The following is a 27,748-nucleotide window of genomic DNA, read 5'->3' as shown; positions in this document are numbered from 1 at the left end:
TTGGGTAATTAAACTCCAATTTTCTTTGAAAAGCGCCAACCTTCCTCCCAAAGGTGCTGCCAGACGAGAAGGCTCTGGCAGCTGAAAAGGTAGGTCATTGGGTCTGTTTACGAAAGGACTGACCCCTGCCCTCACCCGAAGACTGTGCAGGAGAACTCCCTGTTCTAGGCCTGAAAGAGCCCTGAGCTCTGCCCCTACCACGTCTAGATCTACCCCTAGACTGGGAATCATAAGCAGGATACGTCCACCCCTTAGTAGGCCAATTTCTACTAAACTTTGGAGGCTGGACCTGCAAGAAATCTTTAACAGTCTGCATAGACTTAGCCTTGTCTTCCATTTTCTTCAAAACTGCCTCAACAGGAGGACCAAACAACACGTCAGATTGCAAAGGAGCATCTAAAATCCTTGTTTTAACATGTTCAGACAAATTTTGATCCCTTAGCCAGGCGTGCCTGCGAAGAACTGACCCAGTGGCAGCCACCCTAGACGAGGCCTGTACAGCATCAAAACCACATTGCAAAGAACGCTTACCCACCTGTTCAGAAACATGTACTAAATCTTGCAACTCTTTACAATCAATACCTACTGCCAGAGCATCAACCTTAGACTTCAATTGTGAAAGGAGATAGTTTTGGTATTTCAACATGTGAAACTGGCAATTCAAAGCCCTCATAGCAAGAGTGGAAGAAGTATAAACTTTCTTTCCCCATCTATCCAAGGCCCTAGCCTCTTTGTCTGCAGGAACCGGATTCTTAACAACAGAAGCCTTAACACCTTTAGGCCCCTGGCTAACAGTTTCTGGGTCTGCCCTAGGACTCTTAAAAGATACTTATGAGCTTCAGGCACCCTGTAATACCTATCCGCTTAACAGGAGCAGGAGGCAAAGAATCAGGATTAAGAGAAGCCTCTGTAAAACATCTTCCACTACATCCAAAACAGGAGGTATAGCCAAAGGCCTATGCTGGGGTAAAACAAAAATTCCCTAAGCCTTTTCCTGGAATCAGAGAAGTCCTGACCTTCCCACTTAAAATGCTCCCTCATGGAATGAAGAGTTTCTGAAAGAAAAATCCTCAGGAGGAGAAGCAGAAGGAGTAGAATCATCCACATCAGAATCCGAATAAGGAGAGTACTCCTGCAAGTCTTCAGCCGAAGACTCTGACACATCTGAAGCCTGCTCAAAACCACCCAGCTCAGGCTCCACCCTAGGCCTCATCAGGAGGGGGCATAGAACCCCTAATCAAAGTGATCAAATCTTCTGCCATTTTAAGCATATGCTTCTTGGGCACAGTTCCTGAAGAGCTAGGGGTAACACCAACTGAAGCTAAACCTGGCCTGCCCCTGGGAGAAGCCTTAGAAACAGAGGGAGAGGGACTAGCCACCCTAGGAAGGGAGGGGAGTATAGTAACCTGAGAAGCCCCCTCAGCCTGACTTGCCTCCAGAGAGGCCACATCTTGCAATACTAAAGTCTCACCCTGGGAACACAAAGAAACCTCCGGTGGAGCCACCGGCTCCACCGACCCCTCTAAAGAACCGGCGTCCGGTACAGACGGTTCTTCCAGCCTAGGCTTAACTGCTTTGTCCTTGCGCTTCTTCGAAGAAGCGGGCGTCGGAGCATCCGACGGCATTTTATAATTGCACCGCTTCCCAAAGACTAACCTTGCACAATCCAACCTCCTCTTTATAGTGCGTTTATTAAATCTAGCACAAGAGCGACAGCCAACAACGTCGTGCTCAGGCCCTAAGCAAGGAATACACAAAGTATGATAATCGCTATGCGGTATCTGTTTCCCACAAGAAATGCAATTATTGACTTTTTCTGACATCCGCTAAAACACTGAGGCAAGAAAAAACTAAAATATTCCCAACGGGTACTTAGCCAACTTTGAACTCGGTCTGAAACTTCGAAATCGAAAAATCTCAGAACGCCAACCGGCACTTGCAATGCTGCTTCTGCATCGGACCATGCGGCAAAAAAGACTGAGGATATGACGTCGGTCATGCGCATTTGTACCCTGACGTCCTGATGTCAGTCAAATGCGCCTTGACCGACGTCAGCCTTATACTTTGATATTCGGGCCGACCGAGGACAGCGGACTACCCAAGTGTAAGGACTGCAGCAATGTGAGATGAAGAACATCTGCTTCTGCTACGGGCTCCATGGCAAGAAAGACTGATGTAATGACTTCGGCTGGGACGGTAAGGCTGATACCTTCTTCAGGGAATCCAAACATCTGGATGCAGACTCTGCACAGATCAGTAAGTTGTCCAAATACAGAAAATGTGGATGTCCAGAGTCTGACAGTGAGCTACTACCACTGCAAGCACTTGGGGTGCAGTTAATAGCTCAAAGGGCAATACAGAAAACCAGACACAACAAAGATGAAAAATCTCTTGAAGTAATAAGCTTCCTTCAAATCCAGGGTCTGGGAGGAGTTTTTGACTTAGGTGGAGGCCCTGCCTTTTTTTTTAACCGATGGTTGACACGGGTGTAGGGGAGGTAAAGGTAAAGATTTTAGGGGAAACTAGCTATCCAAAATGCCAAACGCATAGCAAAAAAACCCCACTAAACGCCTGGAGCTCAAGACCACGCTGCTGGACTGGAAAGTGGCAAACGAGATGAGAGGGAAGGAGATGGAGGGGCATTATGGGTAGGGGAGGAACTTGGAGCTCAGATCAGATGCTGCTGATGTGGCCATCTCAGATCTGATCTGGATCCGAATACCCACAGGTTGAAGATCAAATTAAGTAAACTACTTCAGATGAAGTCTATTTCTACAGGGACACAACACTGAATATTGCAATGAGAAAAAAAGACGCTATTTCATTAATCTAGAACAAAGCACAAAATACACATCACAAAGATCCCAAATTTTAATAAATGCTAGTTACTTCTCCACAGAAACAGCGTAAACAGTTTTAAGCAAGGAATTAAATATAAACTTAAGAAAAAGTCCTGTCAAAAAAGTTTAACAAAGGGTGCCAAAATTGCAATTTAATGAAAAAAAAATGTTTAAAATGCTGCAAATATACTCATCTAAAATAATCATAGTCCTAAAGAAAAAAAATGCAAATACAGCAATGTGTCCTATCAAAACTTTCAAAGGAAAGTTTAATCAATGGAACTAACTGCCTTGAATTACTCCTGGTTCTGACAGCATGAGGCAATGACAGGAACCGCACTGAAATGACCTTAGCATAGAAAAGTGGCATGCCCGAATGGCCATAAAACACTTTAAAATGTTAAAAACCACAGAAACTCAGAATCAGCTTAAAACAAACAGTATAGCTCATACTCAAAGTGAAATAAAACTTAAAAAACATACAAATTTCTAATAAGAAAAAAAAACAAGGAAAAAGGCAGAATACACATTTCAAGCACAGGCAGAAAAAACTCTGCCTCAAAGTAGAGACCAGCATTTGCTGACATGACAAATTAAAAGGTGAATGAACTGCTCAGGGCCCTTTATAAGCATCCAACCATACTACCCAAATGTTTGTTCTCCTGCACCCACAAAAAAAAAAAAAACAGACCTCCATGACATGTCAAACATGTTTATGTCTAAGGTTACTGTACCCTTCCATGGGTCCACATACCTTGTGATGACCAAGTAAAATGTCCTCATCTCAGGGGAGGTGAAATGAGTGAATTAAGTCTTACTTCAACAACCAAGCCTTCAGTGAAGAATGCAAGAGCTCACTCCACATGAGATGACAAGCTAGAAATTCTGGTATGGATTTTTATGCTTGGGAAGAGGGAAGCTAGCATGGTAGGATACACCATTCAGTGTAGCAGCTGAGGCACACCTTGTCTTCTCCCTTTATGGTCTGTTGCCAATGCCACAAACTTGATCTCTCACTAGTTGAAATAAAGGTGATACAGGAAGAGACAGAAGCCATCACATGGACTATAAGGTGCAACAAATAACACAAGACAAACCAGAAGATACTTCTGGATACTCATGCTATTCAAGTCAGAAGTGATAAACCTCATGACACCCATGCAGAAGGGAACTGAAAGTTTGACTGCCGAATCCTACACTAAAGCACTGTGTGAGCATATCCACTCATGCATGAATTGTGCCATTCCAAACAGAGCAAAGATGCTCTCCTACAAAAAAAGGAAGCCAATCTGGTGGTGCCCTGTCATAAACTATACAAAAGAAGGAAGAAACTGCTGCAGAAAAGAGGAAAATCCCAGGATGCAAAAAACTCCCTTATCATACTCAGTAAGAGGCTGAGATCCCTCATAAAATCCTCCAAAGCTAAGTACGAAAATAAAACTGCCAAAGATTCCAAAGACAACCACAAGGCATTCTATAGCTATATCAAGAATCTAAATGGCAATGCTCAGATCTGCTCTGAGCTACAACAGAACGGCATTAAATATACTGATAAACAGGAAAAGAGCACCAGCAAGCCATAATCACCTTAAAACATTTAATGTGCTCCACAGCAAGCAAAGCACAACACAGCACACAATAACGCTGAAATTACTACCAGTTCGTTTTCATCTCCAACTTCATCAGAAAAATGCTGACAGTCCAAACCCCTCCCCATGTATACCTTTGCACACTGCCAAAACTTAAATCATGTGACATTGAATTCCATTTTAACCCTTTCCTAAACACACCTTAAAACAGGCATAATAAATACAACTTTTCCCAGTTTAAAACACTTTTAAATATCTAAAAACAAACTTTCAAAACCTGTAGTAAATAAACAGATGGATATAAAAAATGAATGCATGTTAAAAATGAATAAATGAATGTAAAAAAAAATCAAGTAAAATCAATCTTGTTGAACAATATTTCAAACCACATGTGTAAAATTCATAACTTCGCTGCTCTTAATTTTAAAACTGGGGCTAGGGAGACCATGTCATTCAAACTTGGCCACCTATTGGCTTCTAATACCAGTTGCCAGTAAACCTCTCTATATTCCAACAAGGTCTCCCAAGAACCACCTCTACCATCCATTACCACTTCATCTAATACAACAAAAGTTTGATTAAATATACTGATCCCAAGGACAATGCCAATATCCTGGCAGACTGATTCAGTGTCAACTTCACCCCCCTCTCACCCCTAAAGTGCCAATCTCAATACTGAAAGATTGCCAAATTCTGGTATTCACGACCACACAGGTAAAAATTGCACTCTGCAAAGCTAAGAATACAGCATCCATGAGACCAGACGACATCCCGGGCTGTGAACTACATGAACTACAAAATGAACTGGCACCTCACCAAGTGTCATGTTTAATCATAGCCTCACCTCAGGCTTCGTGCCCACTGAGTGGCGTACAGCTACAGTTATCCCGCTCCACAAGGGGGGATCCACCTTGGATCATGGGAACTACCGTCCCATCAGTCTGACGAGCCTGATCTGCAAAGCCATGGAACATATCATCATGGAACTTATAAACAAAGACACTGGCAACATTCAAACACTGGACCCCACCCAGTTTGAGTTCGTGAAGGGCCGATCGAGTCTCCTGAACCTGACTGACTTCTTTGAATCAGTCTCCAGAGCCGTGGATGAGGGTAAGGCGGTCCACACAGCCTATCTGGACCTCGCCAAGGCCTTTGACACCATCCCACACTCTGGAATAATAGATAAACTTACTAAGCTGGGCATAAATCCCTACGTTACTTGATGGGTTGCCAACTGGATTACTGATAGAACCCACACTGTAAAAGAAGCCAACTCCAAATCCAGCTCCAGACAAGTGATAAGTGGAGTACACCTCAGGGTTCAGTCCTGGGACTGCTCTTGTTTGGCATCAAGTTCGCTGAAGTACAGGCCAACACTAAGGGACTCTGGCTAACAAAGTTAGCAAATGACTGCAAATTAGGAGCCATTACTGAATCCCCATATTATGTGGATATTCTACAAAGGGCCTTACAGAAACAGATGCCTGGTGCCAGAGCCATGGGCTCAAGCTCAATGTCAAGAAGTGTACAGTTATCCCCTTTGGGAAAAACTATGTACCTGCGAATTACCACATAGGTGGATGTACACTAAACAGCGAAAGTGTGATAAGAGACTTAGAAACACAGGTGGACAGTGGTCACCTTCAAAAACCACATCGCCACCACAGTCAGGAAATCCTTCGATGTGGCACACCTCATCACTAAGGGTTTTTCATCCAGAAAAAAAGGAGGTCATTGTCCCCACTGTACTCATCCCTCATTAGCCCCATCATAGAGTAAAACACCCTGTTTGGTACGTACCTCACAAGACATTTGCAACAACTGGAAAGGCCACAGAAACACCTCACTAAAAGAATCACAGGCCTAAAGCAGATGCCCTATGATGACCGACTAAAAAAACTCAAGCTATACTATTGTATATCGTCTACTCAGAGGCGATCCCTGCTTAACATACAAGGCCATGTCAAACCCAGAACTGTTGGACAAGCTACACTTAAAGAAATCCCAATCCATCAGAGCCACATGCTCCAGGGAACTAAACCTTGCATCACAATGAACAAAACATGCTGGAGGGATAAGGTTCCTAACCCAGATACTCCCCATACTCTGGAAAAGACTGCCAACACAGGTCAAGCAGAGCACCTCCTTGGCCCTCTTCAAAAGGAACCTTGACGATTGGATAGGAGATAGGAAATTTACCCCAGGGATCACATCAATCGGCCTGCTAGACAGGGGTCCACAGAAGTAAATATTGTAGGAAGAAATAGCCAGGGAATTGTTATGGCTAGGCTTGTATAGGCCCTAGGGCCGATAGCCTAGTACCAATCTATGAACAGTGAGAGGGGGTTCAGGCCTACACAGTCATTGGATCCCCTCTCCTTTTTTCTACCCGTTTCTGGCACGGTTTCATGCTGGTTCTTCAACCAGGCACCCTCCTAAGATTAAGCTTTCTGTGATGTGCTAGACCTCAACTTCCTCATACCTAGTTCTACAAATGGCTGTGTTGAAGTGCTGGCACTTCACACAGTTTTTCATATTGTAAGCCTCTCCCTGGGAATATGAATAATGCTGGAGTTACCCCTGGCATCAACTGCTAGATTTTTCCAATGGCATATAATTAAGATTATGTGAGCTGCGTAAGAAGAAGAAAATAAATGAGGAGCAAAGGAGCTAGGTACTCCATAATACCTCAGCAATTAACATCATTACTATGTCATTAGGTGCTGCGGTGGTGGTGCTGCGGTAGCGTTGTTGCCTCATAGCAAGACGTTGTCCCGTTCGATTCTCAGCTAGAGTGTCTTCTGTGTGGAGGCATATGTGAATGGGGTGTGCCTTCGTTGAAGGTTGTGCATCAGGGCTGGTAACCCGGTACGTAAAAATCCACTACCAATCATTAGCGGACCGGAGTTCCGCTGTGGCGACCCCTAACTGGGAAAAGCCGAAAGACACAAACAAACTATGTCATTAGGTGCTGTGTAAAATCTCCAGACATGTGTGTTAGTTTCAGAACTCTGCCAAGCGTGGGATGTCGGAAGAGGAATTCTTCAACAGTTAACTCCACTCACTCACCTTGGGCATTCAAAGTTAGTCTAAGTCTTACCTTAACAATTTGCTTGCCTGGCAAAGCTTCAGTGCTGGTGATCTTCATAATCACTCCACTTACAAACTGCAGATCCAAAGAATTTTCCTTTTCAGAAAGCTGGACTTCATCACTGGGAATCTCTATGTGATTAAAGAAATGGGGTAATAGTAAGTGTTATCATTTAACATAAACCATTTATATAATACCAATTAAATACTAAAAAAATGCAATAACTGACAACAGTTCATGCACCTGCAAAGCAGCTGCGACATTTTAAAGGAGAGAGGAGTTCTGGTATGTTGGCAATGTAATAGACAGCAGTATTGGACTCTCTTCACTTTGGCAAACATACAGGCACAAAAACAAGATCCCCATAGAAAGATAAACATGACAGCAGAATGTGAAGTGTTGCTAGAGACAATACATATCAAAGAAAAAGAAAGGTATAATACAAAGTTCGAGAAAAACAGTGTGCAATGACCAAAGCAGCACTGAAAACATATCTAATCAGGATACAGGCCACAAGGGAGCGTGGAACATAGCAGACGGAGGAAAAACTGGGGAAAATGTTCATGGAGGTTAAGACGCTAGGTGATTCTTTGACAGACAAAAAAGCTAGATAAAGTAGTATTTGCACTCGCACTTCGCTCGGACAAGTTGGAAGTTTTAAACAACAAGAAAATGTTAGCAAATAGAGTCATGGAGATGGAAGTCCTTCAAGAACTTGAAGATAGTGAGCAAAGTGAAAACATGAGATTGACAAATGTTCCTGATAGACAAAGGAAAAAACTGTACTGCTTTTGTGGTTGAACTAATAAGCAAATGGACTGGTCTTCCAAAAACAGAGATCTTAATGGACAAAGTCCATAGGGTGTATATTACCATACTTCCACCCAAAAAAATCCCCTCACCATGTAATAGTTAAAACATAAAGGACAGTTTCGGAGTTTGCTCTGGCAAAAATGGACTGTCCTAAAATATGAGGAGCAGCAGATCTTCATATAATAGAACTATCCACTAAAAACTAGATTACAAAGAAGAAAGTTTGTCTTGTTTTTTAAGGTATGCAGATGAGTTGAAGGTTTCATTTACTGTACCCTGCAATTTTCAAGATATACTTTCCGTCTGGGGTAAAGACATTTCTAGATATGGAAAACATGGAGGAAGAAATGAAAAGTACAGACAACACTTACAGAAGGGAGATGGAAATGGAGAGGAGACCTAGCACGAATCACATTGGCAACCAGAAACCTGTGCAAGATGGCCACTTAATTTATTTTCTATGTTCCAGAAAAAAATGCAAGGTAGACAAAGACATGTAGAAACATTCAATGTAAGTTAAGAATATGCTCTCTGAAAGTGAGATGGTGTAAAATATTTGTCACCAACGTGGAGAAAGAATGAATGCAAGATGTCTTTTTTGTGCATAAAGGGAAAGGAATGACACTATAAACCATGGTCTGAACTGAAAAGGTTGAGGTAGGATTTTTTCCCTTTACTTATCCATGACTAAGTTTGTAATTAAACTAGAGTAAGGAACAAACAGAAATTAATAGAATAGAAAATGTGGCCCCTGTATGCAAACAATTAAAAGACTGTGTTCACTAGTGCTAACAGGTGGTTTGGAAAGGTATTGGCAACAGATGTTAAAATAAAGGTGAATACCACCCTAAACTATAAAAAAAAATATTAAGTGCAATAGAGAACACAGTTTGTTTAAAAAAGGGGGATATATATTGCTGTCCCAAAATGTGGAAAAGTAATGGACAGTTATGAGCCAATGATCACGCAAGCTGTTGGGAAGATATCAACAGATGGAGGTGTATAGAGAGATCCCTGCTGAAGGGAAATGATTCCATGGCACAGGTACACTTTTTTACAAAAATTCTCATACAAAGCAAAGTTGGAAGAAACATTAAATTGTCACAGAGGCTTTGAATAGAGAACTGCAGGTTATAAATACATGATAAAGCTCTCGTGCTAGACATTGGAAACAATGCATAAAAATGGGAGTACTCTCTGGACATAAAAGGATGGGTGTGGGGTGGTTTTGATGACATGATAAAAAACAAATTAAGAAGTAGACAATAAGAGGCATGGAGTGAAAGCTGAATAAGTCAGAAAACAAAAATCGCTGACAAAGGAAATTAATTTACCATGACTGTGAGAAAGTACTATACAAGGCTAAAAGAGTCGAGTAGGTGTGTTACAGTACATGTAAGAGTTTTGATAAAGTGCAGAGAATAGCCATATCTGGACCAAAAAACATGAGTACAGTGGAAGTGAGGTGTTTCCCAATATATTAATGTACATAGTTTAAAAAAAGGTTTGTTCAAATGGGGAAGGTATGAGGGGGAAGTACAAATTACCGGCTTACACTGATGAGGGAAAATAATATGACACGAGTGGAGAATTAAGAAAGTGGTGTCAATTAATAACACATAAGCAGATAGCTAGAAAGGGAGGATACAAGCATCAAGAGTGGAAAATAACTGTAATTGTGAGATGTGAATGGAAAGTTTAGATAATGAAAGGATCTCAGTACATACCAAGGACAGTGATTATTTAAAAACATGGGAGCAACACAAAAGAAAACAAAGTATATAAGTAAGGATAATGAGAACAGGTTGGGGTCTGCAGCTGACATTTTTAACCCTGAATGTGAATGATCTCTAAGACATGGTAAAAAGAGAAAAGTACGGAAGCACATAAATCAGACGCCGTGTGGATTAATATTTTACGAGACCCATTTAAATAAAACAGGAAATGACAAATTTGTACGAACAAGGGGGACATTTTTTTTATACTGAGGAGGTAGAAGTAAAGAAAAGAGGTGCTATGACAATCATTAGGTATGTACCAAATCTTTAAGAAAAGCATGGAAGATATATACTGCTGAAAGGATTGGGGTAAAAATAGGATTACTGTGAGAAGCATCTATCTGCCACCAAAAACGAAAAAGAAAAGATAAGGCAAGATGGTGGAAAAAATCATAGAATTCTAGCAGAGGATTTTACTGATGGCAGGAGACTGGAACATAATTCACTTATCAGAGGGATGTTAACATAAAACAAGGCAAGGGCTGTTGTAGTGGAAATAAAACTGCTCAAGCAGTTGAAGTATATGGATGCAGAGATGCACGCAAGACACTGCAGGGAGAAAGAAACAAATGTTAAGAGATCAATTAAAGCAAATAAAAGAGATACTTATAACAAGCCAGGATGAGATAATAAAAAATGTGGGATAATAATTAAAAGAAATTGCAAAAGTTCTTAAAGGATCAGAATTCGAGTGTCAGGGAATGGTCTGATTCCAGACGAACAAGTTAAAAATAATGAAGGAGTTATGATACCAAGATAATCTGCAAGGAGAAAAAGAAGGGGAACTTGGGCAATTGGAAGAAATCTGGAACAGTTATTTGGAGGAAGAAATATGGCAGAAGCAAACATGGCTAAGAAAGAAATTTTCTACAAATACTCCCGAGTTACAAAGATGGCTAACACTTATGCTTTGACAACAAAAAGTGGAAAATACAACTGTGAAGATAAGAGATATGGAGAGGTTTTTCAACAGCATGTACAGCAGATATATGCAGAGTAACAGAAGACAATGGAGTGGGAAAGGGAGTATGAGCAATTTATGAAGGAATTCTTATCAGAGGAAGATACAGAAAAAGTAACTCCGAGAATATCAATACAGGAAACACAAGAGCAGATGCTGAAAATGAAGGGCAAACCACCTGGACAGGACACATTAGCAACACAGATATGGAAGGAAGGAAGAAGAGGAAGTGAATCAAGTGTGGTACAAGTCATTTCATGAAATTTGGGAGGAGAAAAGGATCCCAGATTCTTGGAAGCAAGCAACAATTTCTGTTCTGCAAAGGAAGGGAGAGATACCTCCAGTCCAGAGTCATAAAGACAAATAGCAGTATTAAATCCATCCATCCATCCTCAACCCCTTTTCCCATTTTTGCATATGGGGTTGGGGTGTCACTTCAACAGTGACAATCATCTTGAGCCAAGATTTATACTGCCAGTTGGCTAGCCCTGCTGCGGTAAAAAGCAGTATTAAATCATGATTATAAATTGTTTACAGCCATACCAGTAAAGTGGATTGCAAAGGTGCTACCAAAAATTATTCAAGAAGATAAATCTGGTTTTGAAAGAGGTAGGTAAACCTTTGACAATACTCGACTGGTGAATATGATACATATGAAACTAGAGGAAATAAAAATACCTTTGGTGCTGATATGATTAGGTACAGAAAAGGGATTCAAAAGGGTGAACTGGAAATAATTACAGGAAACATTCAGGAAGATGAAATCTTGAGACGTGCTAGTAGAATTACTCCAGCCTATACAAAAGCTCTAATGGAAGGGTAAACACAAAAGGCACAATTACAGGGGCAGCCCCATATGAGCATGGGAACCAAGCATGGTTGTCCTTCTCCTCATTGATTTTTGCAATATACTTAGAACCTCTAACCCCAAAGTTATGGCAGTCAAACATTAAAAGATGGCAGGGAAGGACAACAGAAAATAAACTACAACTGTTTGCTTGTATGATAAGCTAATACTCTTGTCGAACCCAGACAATGTCACTATAAATTTGATTAGGATGCTACAAGATTTTTGTAGGATACAAAACTAATAAGGATAAAACAAAAACAATCAGCATAAAGTAATCCCTGTCGAGTGAACTAATGGATAGATTTCTGAATTTTGGGGAGCATTATATATTTAGGAATATGGATCATGAAAAAAGCACAAGATTCTCCAGCTGAGTCACAGTAATGAGAGAAAATAAAGCAAATGATAGAAAGATGGGAAACAATAATGGTAGATTTAGATCAAAAGATAAAAGCTATTAAAATGTTTACAATGGCTCTAATCATATAGTTAGGGCAGGCTTTTATATATAGGCAAGAAGACTGGGCTCACATGGGAAGAGAAATATCTAAAAACATATGGGAAGGACAAAAGCTCCAAGTGAGCTGCGATATAATGACAAGTGCAACAGATGAAGGCGACTGTGAGTACCAAATTTATAGCAATATTGTTATGTGACTTAAGGCTACTATGCTACCTCCAAGATATATGTCCACACATACTGGATGGAGAAATTATTTTCTCCACAAAAACTTGTTTTAAGGCAAGGAGACTGGAATGATATTAAAATGGGAGGGGGAGAGAGAGGGAACAAACTCAAACTTATCATTGCTGACAAGAGTCCACTATAAAGCAGGGAAATTGAGCTTGGTGGAATTTTGAGGTGATGGCGAGAGGGATGACCAAAAAAAAAGTTATATGCTTATCATAACAATCCATCTGTGTTGTCCATTTTCATTCTTCCTCAACAGATGGGTTCAGATCCGATGCTCAGATCCGAATCAGCCATTACTAAAGCTTGTGGTAACCAAAAACTCTTGAGCTTCATGATGCACCAACCCCAAGTTACCTCATATCTTGTTTGCTAACTTTAACAAAAAGGAAATCTTTAACATGCATAAACATAGTAGGTGTAAAAATGCATGTGCTTAATACAGAAAGAGACTATATCTGGAGCTCAATATCAAGAACAATGATGTCCTCAAATAGCTCATTCTTCCAGAAGTTTGAGAATAGAAAGGATGGGGGTTGGTGGGCAGGAAGTTGAGGAAGAATGAAAATGGACAACACAGACGGAATGTTATGGTAAGTACATAACTTACCTGATGTCCATTTTCATTCTATCCTCAACAGATGGGACAGAGTTCCCAGCTACTTATAATCCCAGGTGGACTATAAGGAAGGATATTCCGAGCACAGTTGAACCAAATGATGCTCTACCGCTGGAGACCAGATCCAACTTGTAATGAATAATAAATATATGAGGAGTAGCCCAAGTTGCTGCTGCACATACATTGTCCACTGACGCTTTGGAAAGAAAAGCTGAAAAATTGCCATGGACCTAGTTGAATGACCTTGTACAGGTTGTGGTGACGTAGTGCCCAATTTGCTACAGACAAATAAAATACTGGTTTGTCCAATTTTGGGTTCTGCAAAGGAAACAAATAACTGTTCTGTTTTTCTGATGTCTTTAATTCTGCGTAAATAAAAACGTAATTGTCTGTGAGCATCTAATAAATGTAACATGTATTTACATTGGTTTTCAAATTTAGGGAAGAATACTGGCAAATTAATGGACTGATTGATATTAGATTCTGACACCACCTTGGGAAGGAAAGAGGCATTAGTTTGTAGTGTCACTCTATCCTTTTGAAAGATCGAGTATGGAGGTTTAGAAAACAAGGTTTGAATTTCTGAAACTCGTCCAGCAGACATAATGGCTACTAGAAAAAAAAGTTTTCCAAGTGAGATACATAAGGTCACATTTAGCTGCTGGTTCAAAGGGGGAATGTATTAGAGCTTGCAGTACCAGACTGAGATTCCATGGGGGAGCATGGTCCTTAAATGGAGGTCTCAAAAGTACAGTGCTTTGCAGGAATGCTCTGCACAATTTGTGAGAGGCTACTGAAGAACCTTTGAATCCAATATGAAAATCTGATATTGCTGCTAATTGAACTTTAATGGATGAGGAACTACTCCCTTCTCCAAAAAGTAAGGCTAAAAATTCAAGTATGTTATGTATAGGAGCTGGAAAAGCCTGAACATGATTTTGTTGTGCCCAGTAAACAAATCTTTTCCACTGACTTGTACAAAGTTTTCTTGTTGAAGGTTTATGGGAAGATAAAAGAATATATCAGAAAGGGGAATAAAGCATTGGTTGTGTGCCTATTAAGTGAATAGGAGAAACCAAGCCTTCAGCTGAGATGCGAAATGTCAGGATGGATCATGCCCAACAGGTGAGACAGGAGGTCTGGAGTTGGATCCAGGTTACAAGGTTGATGAATTAAATGAGACCAAAGGAAAAGAAACCAAATTTGTTGAGGCCAGCATGGTGCAATGAGGATGACTTTGCTCATCACCCTGACAGATGGGATCGGTGGGTAGGCATAAAGTAGACCGGGAGGGGACCAGTACAGAGCAGAGGATGACTTTGCTCTTCAATCTGACAGATAGGATCGGTGTGTAGGCGTAAAGTAGACCGGGGGGTCAATCGTGAAGTAGAGCATCCCTCGGTGATTCCCCTGTGGGGGGATTAGGGCAAAGTAGCTGTTGCATTTGCTGTTTAGGGAAGAAGCAAAAAGGCTGCAGCAAAGCTGGCACCATCGACGAAAAAACATTTTTGTCACATTCCTATTGAGGGACCACTCATAAGGTAGAAGAATGCACCTGCGCAGTCTGTCAACTATCACAATGGACTTCCTCGGAATGTGCATCGCTATGAGAAAGTGATTGGATAAGATCGCTCTTTGCCACACTCTGAGAGCTTCTTGACACAAGGGGATGATCTGGTCCCTTCTTGTTAGTTGATGTACCAAACTACAAACATATTGTCCGTCTGAACTGCAATTGTCCCCAAAGGGAGAGCATCGTGGAAGGCCTGCAATGCTAAAAGCACTGTTCTCATCTCTAGAACATTGATATGCCAAGTTGGCCTCTTCAGACGACCAGCTGCCTTGGATTTTTCCCCCAGAAAATGCCCCCCCCCCCGACAACTTGGAAACATCCGTGGTCACTATGGTCTTGGGTTGCCGGGGAACGAATGGACAGCCTTGTAGAACCTGATCTTACTGAATCCTCCACCCAAGATCTCTCTTGCATATTTGGGTGATTCGTATCAGAGTTGACATAGGTTTGTAAAGTATCGACCACTGTGCTGCCAGCATCCACTGGAGAATCCTCATGCAAAATTTGGCTAAAGGTACTAGTGTTATCGCTGCTGGCATTGATCCTAGAGCTTGAAGGACCAAATGGGCTAAAATCTTGGTACTGCAGATTATTTTTCTGACCTGTGATCTTAATAGTTTGAACCCTTGAGGGAGGTAGTGAAGCTAACATTGACTTTGTGTTGAAAACTGCTCCCATGAATTCCAAATTCTGGGTTGGTTCCAGTTGAGACTTGTCGTAGTTTATGGTTATTCCCAGATAAGAACAATTCTGAAGAACATGATCTCTTGTCCATATCAACTGATGCCTGCTCGGGACAGTAATGAGCCAGTCGTCTAGATATGGAAACAATGTGAATCCCTGTAGTCTCAAGTGAGCTGCTACTACTACTGCCATACATTTGGTGAACACCCTGGGGGCTGTGGTAAGGGCAAAGGGTACAACTCTGAACAGGTAATGACTGGCTCCCAGCTGAAGCGCAAGTACCTTCTGGATCGTCTGTTCATCTTTATGTGCTAGTACGCATCCTGAAGTTCTATCAAGCACATCCAGTTGTCCTTGCCCAGAAAAGGGAGAAGGGACTGAACAGTGATTATCCGAAACTTGGTATTCCAAACTAACGTGTTCAGGTTGCTGAGATCCAAAATTGGTCTCCAGTGCCTTGTTTTCTTTGGCACATAAAAGAACCTTGAGTATGTTCTGGATTCTATCTGGTCTGGTGGGACCTCTTCGTGACTTTTTTCTAGCAGCTTTTGTATTAGAATTGCTGCTTCTTCCCTCTGATTGGGTGAAACATTGGGAATTTTCATTGAGATTGCAGGTGGAAGGGAAAAGGGTATTATATAGTCTAGAAATAATCCTCTGCATCCAAGTATCTTTTGTTATGTCTAGCCAAGGTCTCTGGTGCAGATATAATCTACCCCTGATTGCCTCCAGAGGCAGACAATTGGGCTTCCTTTCAGGAGCACTGGTAGGGTCTTATCCAAGAAAGAATCTCTGGATACCTGGTTTTGCAGGCCTCCTCTGCCGTCGGGGGATCCTCCTACATTAGAGTTCCCCCTCTGCCCCTGGAGGAATTTCTCCACGTGTGTCCTGGAAAGGACCCAGGGATTTCCTTAACCACATCTTTCAACCACCTCCTTGATTCCTTGAAAACTAACTTTGAGGTGTTAAAGAATGTATGCCCACTGCAGACAAGGTCTTTCCATCTTTCTCATACCCGGACAGTGTATCCTTCACTTTGAGATGAAACAAAGGCATGCTATCAAAGGAAGCATTGACAAACGAAGACATGAAGGGCTTGCCAAAATCACATAAGCACACCCAAGCATGTCTCCTGATGGAAATGCCTAAACCTGTTGCCCTTGAAGTTCCATTGGCTACATGCGAAATAAGCAACATGAATTAATTCGAAACAGATTGCAGGATAGGCAACTGAGAAGTCACGGATGACTGGACTTCTGCAGAAACGTATCCTGAGGGGGTACCTGACAGTTCCTTAATCAAATCCCTCTGTAACCTTGAAAAATGTGCCAAATAACTCAGTGACCTTAAGGAGAAGGTGAGTGAAGCAAAGACATGCTTCCCAAACTTGTCCATCACCCTAGAATGCATATTAGGGGGATGAACAGTGGAACTTTCTTCAGCAAGTTTCATTTTGGTGGCTGCTTCCATGATCATGGCATCAACGGGCACCCCTTTACCTCAAAACAGTTATCTGAAGGTGGTACCATAATCCTGTCCAGTCTCCAGGGTATGGGTTCAGCTGTGTCAGGTTCCATCCATACCCGCCGAGAGACCAATTCTATAAGCTTGTCGATAGGCAGAGTAACCCAGGAGGTAGACAGGCCAGTGATGAAAGCCTCCAGGAATACTGACTACTCAGATGAAGGGTTGCTGGGCGTCCAACTACCTCTCTGTTTTAGGATCTCAAGGATGTCTCCAAATGAGACATCTGGAGGAGATTGTGGGGAACCTTCATGTTTACTGAAGCCCGTATCCTCCATGACTGACTCGAGGGGAGTCCAAGTGCTTCCTCTTGTACTTCTTCCTAGTGACTTCCTCAGTGGGATGCCCTGGGGAGGTATTGGAAGAAAACATAACACCTTGCTGGAAAGCCTGGGGTCTCATACTGGCTTGTCTCTGGTAAAGAGTGATGAGGCTCCAAGTGCAGAGACATCAAGGTAGAAGGTGGAAGATTCATGGGGGTTGGATCGGTCTGTTCAGTTGGGGCAGAAAAAACCCTCTTCAGAACCTTGAAGGCTGATTGTTCTGAAGAAAGAGAAGACCTTGGCTCCGAAAAGACAAGCTTCTAGGCAGCTGTCTTCCACTGCTCTGAAAGTAATCTCCCCAAGGTGGAAGCCAGAGCTGAGCTATCCAGTGCTGAGGCTCTGAGGTGCAGAGACAGCTCTGACAACTTCGGAGTCAACTCCAACATCTTGGATCCAACAGGGAAGCTACTGTTCTGAGTGTCCTCTGGATTAGAGCCAGAAGGCTTGGATCCAGGGACTCTGAAACAGTTGAAGAAATGAGAGGAGGAACTTGAAATGGGGTTGAAGGATGGACCTCCTGACCCAAAGGGGTAGGAGCCTGTAAGACACCTGTATGATTCTACGCTGACAGGATGTTCTGCACCACTCTTTCCACATCTTCCTCTGTCAAATGTCTGGGAGAACGAATGGAAATGACAAGAGACTTGGGTTGGTGATGTTCTAAAATGGGTAAGGGCACCCTTGAAGGTACCAGATCCAAGGATGGGTGAATAACTCATCCTAGGAAGAGATATGCAGCTTAAGGCAGTCGCATGCAACAGCTTTTTTGTCAGATCTGAGGTAGTTGGGTCCATCATTTTCTTCTTCTTTTGATCCAAGGGTGAGGGATTTTTGGATCTTACCAGATCCATATTATGCCTTTTCATAGTCAGCTCTGAAACCAGGGTGAAGTGGATGATTTCAGAAACAAAGGCCTCAAGTCCTTACTTTTACTTTTGGGGAACTGAGTCCCAGATAAAGCCTTTTCGAAAACAGACGGTAGTAGTCCTTTTAAAAAAAAAACTTAATTCTTTCTTTCTACCAATGCCCTAGGATTAAACCCATAGCAGACTTAACAGTCCTCTTATAAGTGTGTAATGGACCAAGGCAGTACATGCATACAGTGTGTGCATCTGACACAGGCAGTTTGTGACATTTTTTAAAGCCAGCAGGGCCTTTTTCAGACATTATACTGCTGATGTAAAAAGAAAAATTTTAAGTAAAAACAGATTTTTTTTTAAAGAAAAGGCAAGAAGAAAAAACTACCAGTGATGATAATAACAGACTACAATATGTATAGAAAAGAAAAAAAAATTACTAGCAATAGTAATCCAAGAGGTACACACAGTACAAAAGATAAACTGTAAAGATGTATCAAAAGTAAAATTACCAACTATGGTAACAACAAAGATCCAAACTCATAAAGGGTAAGAGGCAAGAAACAAAATGAAATATGAGAAGATATAGGAGTTTTAAAGATTATAATTTTTACTTATCTGAGAAAACTAGAGAGCTAGGTCAACCATGTCTTTCAGGGAAAGCGGCAAACAAGATCTCAGGTACCTTGGGGTTGGTGCATTATGGGTAAGGGAGAAGCTTGAGAGGTTTTGATTACAAGGTTTAGTAATGACTGATTTGGATACGAGGATCAGATCCGAACCCATCTGCTGAGGATAGAATGAAAATGGACGACATGAGATCTAGAGTTTAGGGTAAATGCGGATCTGATAAAATGGGAAAAAAGACAAACTAAAATATTGTACTGTGAACAGTTAAGAAGTGGGGAAAAGAGAATGGAACGGTCAGAATTAAGAGAGTGGTATAATAACCTTGACAGGTGAGAATGGATAAAGTACAGTTGTGTACCTACCATAAATGTAGATGTTAGAGTGTATTCACTGTTGCAGTCATTACACTCGGGTTATCCTGCTGGCAGGCGACCTGCAGTTGGCCCGAGTTCCAAAGTCTTGGTCCGGCGTCGGTTGCTGTCGCCTCTTCCCTGACGTCAGTGCGCCAGGGGTATAAAAGATACAACCAATGCAATTTTCTTCAGTTTTTCTTGCCCCAGATGTCAGGTGCCCCCAAATAGGAAGGCTGAAAAGATAAAATTATGCCCAAATACATGCATATATTACTATAAACATTTCCTTCATCTACAAGCAAATACACCACATAGGTAGTATAGAGACGAGAAGTACAGAAAAGTCCCAGCAATGAAAAAAGGGGGATGGTGGGTGGGTAACCTGGACTGCAACAGTGAATACACTTGAACACCTACATTTATGGTAGGTACACAACTGTACTATGTTCATCGTGTTTCACTGTTGCAGTCATTATACTTGGGTAGAATCCCAAAGCTGAGGCTGGGCGGCTGGGTCTAAATTGGATTTGGAGAGGCTATCAGGCCCTGCAGAACTGCAGTGGCAAAGCCTGCTCTGGATTTAGAGTAGAGAGGTAAGTGGTAGTGCTTGGTGCAAGTGTGCACTGAGCTCCAGGTTGCAGCTTCTAAGATGTCTTTGGTTGGTACCCCTCTGAGGAAAGCTGCTGAAGTGGCTGCTGCTCTGGTAGAATAAGGCCTGATGCCCTCAGGCACTGATTTGCCATGTTGTGCATAACAGAAGCGGATGCAGTGTCCTATCCATTTTGAGACTGTCTGCTTTGTAATAGGCTTTCCTTGTGATCCTGCAGCATAGGCTACAAACAGTTGCTCAGTTTTTCTGAAAACTTTTGTTTTGTCCAAGTAGAATCGTAGCTGCCTGTGTATATCCAAAGCGTGCAGAAGTCTCTCCCCTTTATTCTGGGGATTTGGGTAAAAAGTAGGTAAATGAATGGTTTGGTTTAAGGCCACATTGGAGACCACTTTTGGCATGAATGTTGGGTTTGTCCTTAGAGAAACCCTGTCCTGATGAAAAATGAGGAAAGGTTCCACAGCCATTAACGCCTGTAACTCTGAGACTCTTCTTGCTGAAGTTATTGCTAGGAGCAGAGCAATTTTCCATGATAAGAATTTTAGATCAGCTGTGCTGGCCGGTTCAGAAGGAGGCAGTGTGAGTTTTTCTAAAACAAAATTGAGGTCCCAAGTTGGTACTTGTGCTCTCCTTGGGGATCTTATATTTTTTCCCCTCTGAGGTATTGTCGTAGTAGAGGAAGTGAAAAAACAGGAGGTTCCGTATTGTTGGGACTTTCGGCTTTTCCCAGTTAGGGGTCGCCACAGCGGAACTCTGGTCCGCTAATGACTGGCAGTTGATTTTTACGTACCGAGTTGCCAGCTCTGCCACACAACCTTCAACGAAGCTACGCCCAATCACGCATGTCTCCACGCAGAAGACGCTCTAGCTGAGAATCGAACTGGACAGCGTCTTACTGTGAGGTGACAACGCTACCGCAGCACCACCACCGCAGTGTAGGAGGTTCCGTATTGTAATGGGCTGAAATGGCAGAGGCATGGATGTTCCGTATTGTAATGGGCTGAAATGGCAGAGGCATGGATTTTAATAGATAAAAAAGATAAGCCTTTGTCCAGCATCTCAGTTAGGTATTGTAAAATCTGAGGTATATTAGGGACAAGTGGTTCGAGCCCTTGAGCCTGGTTCCAAGCACAGAATCTCTTCCATTTTTCTGCATAAGATTTCCTAGTGCTGGGCCTCCTGGCTTCTAAAATAACATCCATAACAGCTTTAGAGAGAGGTGCAGTCTGAGTGGCTACATTATCTGCCATGCTGCCAGGTTTAAGGGTCTGAGTTGACTGTGCAGAATCTGATTGTTTTGTCAGAAGATGAGGAATTTGAGGCAGAAGCCAAGCTGAGTCTTGAGACAAATTCTTTAGGATTGGGTACCAGTACTGGCGTGGCCATTCTGGGGCGGTCAGGATCATTTTTGGCCTTTCTTGTCTGACTTTTAGTAGCACTTTGGTAAGAAGAGGCATCGGAGGGAAGGCATAGACTGCCAGGCCTTTCCAGCTGAATGATAGAGCATCCACTTTCCATGCTTGAGAGTGATAAGTTCTTGTGCAAAATTTCTGTATTTGGGAATTGTGAGGGGAGGCAAAAAGATCTATGTCTGGGCGTCCCCATTTCCTCGTTATCATGTTGAACACTTGTGGATTTAGCTTCCATTCGTGAGGGTCCATGAGATTTCTGCTTAGTTCATCTGCCAGTGTATTTTTTGTTCCTGGCAGGAATTGTGCCTGCAGATGAACTTGATAGGTCAGTGCTGTGTTCCACAAAGTCATGGCTTGCCTGCATAGGGGGCAGGAATGTGTGCCCCCTTGCTTATGTACCACATAACTGTGGTATTGTCCGTCTTTATTAATAGTTGTCCTGGATATAGTAGGTCCTTGAAAGCTGTCAGGGCATTCTGTACAGCTAGCATCTCTTTTTGATTGATGTGAAGATGCATTTGTTCCTTGGGCCACGTGCCCTGAATACATTTTCCTGCCATATGTGCCCCCAGGCATAATCAGATGCATTCGCTGTTATTGTCTGCCTGGCTGTAGATAAGATGAAAGGCTGTCCCCTTATTGTGGTGACAGGCCTGGGACCACCATCGAAACTCCTGTTGTAGGCAGGAAATTAAAGGAATGATTGTCTCCAGGCTGTGACAATGCTGAGTCCAAACACTTTTTAGATACCACTGTAGTTTCCTCATATGCAGTTTTGCATATGGAATTAGTAGAATGCAGGATGCCATGAAGCCCAGGGCCTGCAGAATTTTTCTTGCAGGGAGCTGGGTTTTTGTTGCCATCATTTGAAAGTAATGAGTCAGTTGCCTTTGCTTGTCTGGCGTGAGATAAACCATCTGGGCAGTTGTATTTAAGCTTGCACCCAGGAATATTATCCCTTGAGAGGGCACTAGTTTTGATTCCTTTTCGTTTACTGTGTACCCTAGGCAAATTAGTAATCTTTTTACAAACGCCAGATGCTTTAGAAGAATGTCCTTGCTCTCTGCTTGAATAAGGCAGTCGTCCAAGTAGGGATATATCTGAATTCCTTTTTGTCTGCAAAATGCAATTACTGGTGCCAGGCATTTTGTGAAGACCCAGGGCGCAGTAGATAAGCCAAAGGGCAGTGCACAGAATTGGTAATGCATTGAGTCTGCTATGAATCTGAGGTATCTTCTGCAAGATTGTCTGATTGGGAGATGCAGGTATGCCTCCTTGAGGTCCAAAGTAACTAGCCAATCCTTCTTGCCCAGCATGGGCAGAAATTGTTGTAGTGTTAACATTTTGAATTTTGGAACATCCAGGAAAGTATTTAGGATTGACAGGTCCAGTATTGGTCTCCAGGCTTTGTCCTTTCTGGGTACTAAGAAAAGTCTTGAGTAAAATCCTTGTCCCTGTTCTTGCTGAGGAACTTTTTGAATAGCTCCCATGTCCATAAGAGCAGCAATCTGTTTTTGTGCCTCTGCCCATTGGTTTTGTGGCAGGTCTGGCATACCTTTTGATTTTAGAAGCGTGTGGAAGTGGAACTTGTAACCTTGAGAAACAATATTCAGCACCCATTGGTCCTGGGTGATAACGTGCCAATTTTTTGAGAAAAGTGCTAGCTTTCCCCCTAGGGGTGCTGTCAAATGTGCTTGGCATTTGTAGAAGGAAGTCATTGGGACTGTTTCCCATAAGGTTGTGATTTATCTTCCCCTCCTCCTTTGGGGGCTGAAGCACCCCATTGTTTAGGTCTGTAGGAGCCTTGGGGCTGAGATCTGCCTCTTGGGCGTCTGTATCTGCCTCTTTGTGGCCTGTCTGACACTGGAAAGGACCAGTTTTTTGAAGGCCAGTTTCTGCTAAATCTAGGTGGTTGAACCTGTAAGAAATCTTTCACTGTCTGCATTGATTTTGCTTTATCCTCCATTTTCTTTAACACCTCTTCTGCCTTAACACCAAACAAAGTATCATGCTGTAGTGGAGCATCCAATAATTTTACTTTAACATGATCAGGTAAACTTTGTTCTTTCAACCAAGCATACCTTCGAATAACAGAGCCTGTAACTGCGGCTCTACAAGAAGCCTCTAATGAATCAAAACCACATTGCAGAGTATTGCTTTCCCACTTATTCAACTGCATGCAATAAATCCTGCATTTCCTTACTGTCAGGACTTTCTGAATTTGAAACCATTTTCAGTTTTAACAATGACATGAGGTACTGTTGATATTTAAGCATGTGAAACTGGCAGTTTAAAGCCCTTACAGCTAAAGTAGCAGAAGTGTAAACTTTTTCCCCCATCTGTCCAGAGCTCTGGAATCCCTATCTCAGGGGACAGGATTTTTAGCAGTGGAAGTCTTAACCCCTTTAGGACCCTGAGAAATTGTTTCTGGGTCTGCAGCAGGGTTTTTGTAAAGAAATCTACGAGAGTCAGGGACCCTCTAGTACCTGTCTGGCTTGACTGGTGCAGGGGGTAAAGAATCAGGGGACAGACTGGATTCAGAAAAAACATCATCCACAATATCAAGCACAGGGGGGACAGCCAGGGGCCTGTGCTGAGGCAATAAAAGAAAGTCTCTGAGCCTTTTCTTGGATTCTGAATAATCCTGGCTCTCCCAATGGAAATGCTCCCTCATGGTGTGCAGGGTTTCCCCAAAAGAATAATCCTCAGGCGGGGAGGCTGAAGGTATAGACTCTTCTGCATCAGAGTCCTCATAGGGAGGGAGAGAATATCCCTGATCAGAAGAGGAATCAGAGGAAATGGAAACCTGGTCAGAGGAATCACAGTCAGTGTCTTGCCTAGGCCTTTTGTCAGGAAGGGGATGGGAACCCATGATTAAAGTAATTAGGTCTTCGGCCATTTTGAGCATCTGTTTCTTTGGCATAGATGACTGTTCTGGAGAATGCTGTAGTTGTTTCCTTGTCTTTAATGGTGTTTTTGACTTTGCCTTTGCTGCTGTAGTGGGCTTAATTGTAAGCTGTGAAGGTCTGAAAACACCCTCAGAAGCCGGTGCCTGCTCAGCGGCTCCGGACCCATCTGAGGGAATAGTTTCCGTAGGCCCAATACCTTCAGTTTCCACGGGCCTCGGTGTCTCCACATGGCTGTCGGTTACGGCCTGTGGCTCTGAGGTAGTGGATGTCAGGGGCTGCGAAAGCGCCTCACTGAGAACCGGCGACTGGCCTAGAAGAGGCTTCATTGTTGGTTTTGGACCTCGGATGCCTTTCTTTTTCTTTGTCTTTGCGTTTTTTATATATTCCGGTCATCGGTTGTTCCGATGGCATTACGTAATTAAAACTTTCGGCCAAAATAATGTAAAGCAAAATCAAACCGACATTTAATAGTGTGTTTATTGAATCCAGCACAAAACTGACAACTGGTAACGTCGTGGTCAGGGCCTAGGCAAGGAATACAGTAAGAGTGAAAGTCCTTATGAGGTATTTGCTTCCCACAAGAAATACAATTATTAACTTTTACTGACATCGGTCTGCAGCAAGAAAAAGTTTCCCCAACGGGGTACTTAGCTTTAATGAAGACTTCGGTTCTGAAACTCAATTTTGAAAATTTCAGGAGTCGGTCGACCGGCACTTGCGAACTGCTTTTACTTCGGGCACCGCGCGGCAAGAAAGACGGAAGAAAATGGTGTCGGTTGCATCTTTTATACCCCTGGCGCACTGACGTCAGGGAAGAGGCGACAGCAACAGACGCCGGACCAAGACTTTGGAACTTGGGCCGACTGCGGGTTATCTGCCAGCAGGATAACCCTAGTGTAATGACTGCAACAGTGAAACACGATGTACATCAGACATATGACAAAGATACAGAAAAATGAGAGATAAAAAAGCTTCTAATACATATTTTAATGGAAACAACAACTGAAGAAGCAAGAAGAGAAAGACTACTTAGCAGACTGTACAGAGCTCTTCTAGGAAAACAGCACATAAAATGAAAACAAAAGATGGTCTTAAACTGGGAAAAAAAAACATTAGAAGAGGAGGGGATTGTGGAAAAAAGACAAATATATGAGGCTCCCAAAAAAGTTACAAAATCAAGAAAGTTTCAGAAATTTGGAAGGAAATGCTTGCATGAATATTTTTACAAACCGAATAAACCAAGCAGAATGTTTCCAGGTAAAATAAATGTTGGACATGTCAAAAGAATTATGGTAAAATGGAGACATGCTTTGAAACTGAGGGGGATTATAAAAGCTCTGGGTTTATGTTCGGCTACTGAAAAGAAATATCCGCAAATGACTAAATATCAAAACTAAAACATCAAAACTTAACATTGCCAAAGGTGTATAATGTCAGAAAATCATTCACTGAGTGGCCACAGTTGGCCAACATCGCGTCCACAACCAACAAAGGTGGGGGCTTCAGCCCCCCACACCCCCTTAACTATATATACCAACTCTGAGATCACACTACAGTGGGGAAAAGGGAAAATTTAAAAGGTTTCCCTCACTTACCTTATGCGTGGCATTACTTTCTGGCTGTTGGCGGACTATGGCCATATAATGAATGATTTTTTGAAGTTATACTTGTTCGGTAATGTTATGTTGCGATGTTTTACATTCGATATTTAGCCATTCGCAGATATTTCTTTTCGGCAGTCGAACACAGACCCAAAGGTTTCATGCTGAATTTTGTCAGACTGTTGATACAGTTCTGGGAGTTTCAGTGCAAATGGGAGAAAGGCATTTTCTTCTACAGTGTATAAGGAATAGGCACTGTGCAACATACAAAAAGGCATTGACATCACTATTATGGATTGTTGTGACAAAAGTGAAAAAAAACAAGAACCAACTACAGTGGACTAGAATTAATGAATAGCTTGATGATGTTTACAAATGGGTAGGAATGGCAATGGAACAGGGAAATTTCTCAGGAAAAATGGATTTTATGGGAAAAGCTAAGGACACGTATCAGTATTAGTGACAATGCAAGGACAATGTAAGTTGATGGCAAAATATACAGAGCTGTGAAGATCATAAAGAGTAAGTTTAAAAGAAAAGAGGCGTACAATTTTGGGATTTGTATTCAAACTTGGTAAAAATGAAGGAATATACAAGAGCACCATTATGCGAAAGAAAGTTGTAAAATGTTTTAGTAGATATAGGTGAAAGATAAGATAAAGTCTTTGTATATAGGGGGCAAAAGATTTGTGTTTTCCTAGCAGTCAATGTACAGGAAATATATAATGTACTATTCTGACAAATTCTATTACTTCTGTGTTAAATTAAGATGATAAAAGAATGTTAGCAAATGTTTAGCCCTCAGAATAACTATGAATGGTGCACCATGCATGTAGCTTGCACATATTGTGCTAAGTTAGAGGATGTAAAAGTAATGTAACTGACAAAAACAAATTCTAGAAGAAAAAAGAAACATATATTTTACTCCATATCATGTTACTGAAATGCATTCTCTACTTGTTTTTGAGGGGGGTACTACCGAAAATCTCTTTCCTGCATTTTGTGGCTAATGATAGAAACAGAAATAACAGAAGAGCAAGTTATCCTGATCTGCCTGCATCAGCTAGATACTCTAATAATGACTTCTTCGGAGAGCTGCAAATAAATGAAAACACTTTTGACACACACTACCCCCTGGCTTGCAAAAATGCCATCTTATGGGAAAATCTATGCAAACAACACTTATTTTAGGAGCCATAATGCGAAGGCACACTCATTACTGCTACCATTAAAACTAGGTTCTCAACTGAAAACTGGTATTACCAAAAGCAAAGCTTAAAGTGGTCAAACAAATATAGAAAACTGCACTATGGCCCATGTCAAACTCAGCCACAATCAACTGTCAGCCTTGGTACTAATTTAAAAAGGGCTGCAGATGTGTAGCTTAACTATGGAATATGCAAAACTTTACTTAACTAAACATCAGACACTACTTATAAACCACATAGATGATCAAATAAAACCCAGAAAAAATGCTTGTATTGTATCAGAATTTTTAAAAACATCTGAACTGCAAAGTCTGGGAAAGCAGAGATGGAATTCTTAAGAGAACACTGCAACAGTCCAACTAACCCTACAAAATAAATCAAGTTTTGCTTCTCCACCATTAAGCTAATCACAGTCAAGCACTGTGAGTAGTAAAGAACTAATTAACAGATAACATGAAAGAATGATTCACTCAAACAGTTAAGGTACTCAGCTCATCAGTTGCTCAAACAGCTTGTATTAATTAAACAGAGCAAGTACCTAGCAGACTATACGTTTGTGTGGATGCACATGTGTAGATAGCAGCAGACAGTGACACACACACACACGTGTGCACACAAACTTCCACATAGAACATGGCAGGCTGGGGTCTATGGTTAATCATCGAACATGTTCATTGAATGGATGTTCATCGAATACTACCTGCCGAAATTTCCTTTAATCGAATGGCCATAACATCACAATGATTTTCATCGAACAAGCGATAGCTGGCCAACATAAAGGAAGTAGTTGTAGAGAAACCTGCCCTTTCACCACTGTAGTACGACCTCGGAA

The 27,748-nt window shown here is 41.9% G+C and overlaps 1 protein-coding gene across 1 annotated transcript in view; it reads right to left on the bottom strand.

Annotated features, from left to right (window-relative positions):
* LARP7 (La ribonucleoprotein 7, transcriptional regulator) overlaps positions 1-27,748 on the bottom strand; it is a 1,030,416-nt gene that overhangs the window by 234,475 nt on the left and 768,193 nt on the right. Inside the window, exon 10 of the mRNA XM_044061552.1 lies at positions 7,533-7,654. Coding sequence (XP_043917487.1) covers positions 7,533-7,654 — 122 coding nt within the window. The remainder of the gene's footprint in view (positions 1-7,532; positions 7,655-27,748) is intronic.

Source organism: Protopterus annectens, chromosome 2.part0, assembly GCF_019279795.1.
Source record: "Protopterus annectens isolate FY-2018-M chromosome 2.part0, PAN1.0, whole genome shotgun sequence".
NCBI classification, from domain to species: Eukaryota; Metazoa; Chordata; order Ceratodontiformes; family Protopteridae; genus Protopterus; species Protopterus annectens.
The sequence above is the reverse complement of the archived record's forward strand: the minus strand, read 5'-3'. Positions and strand labels throughout refer to the sequence as shown.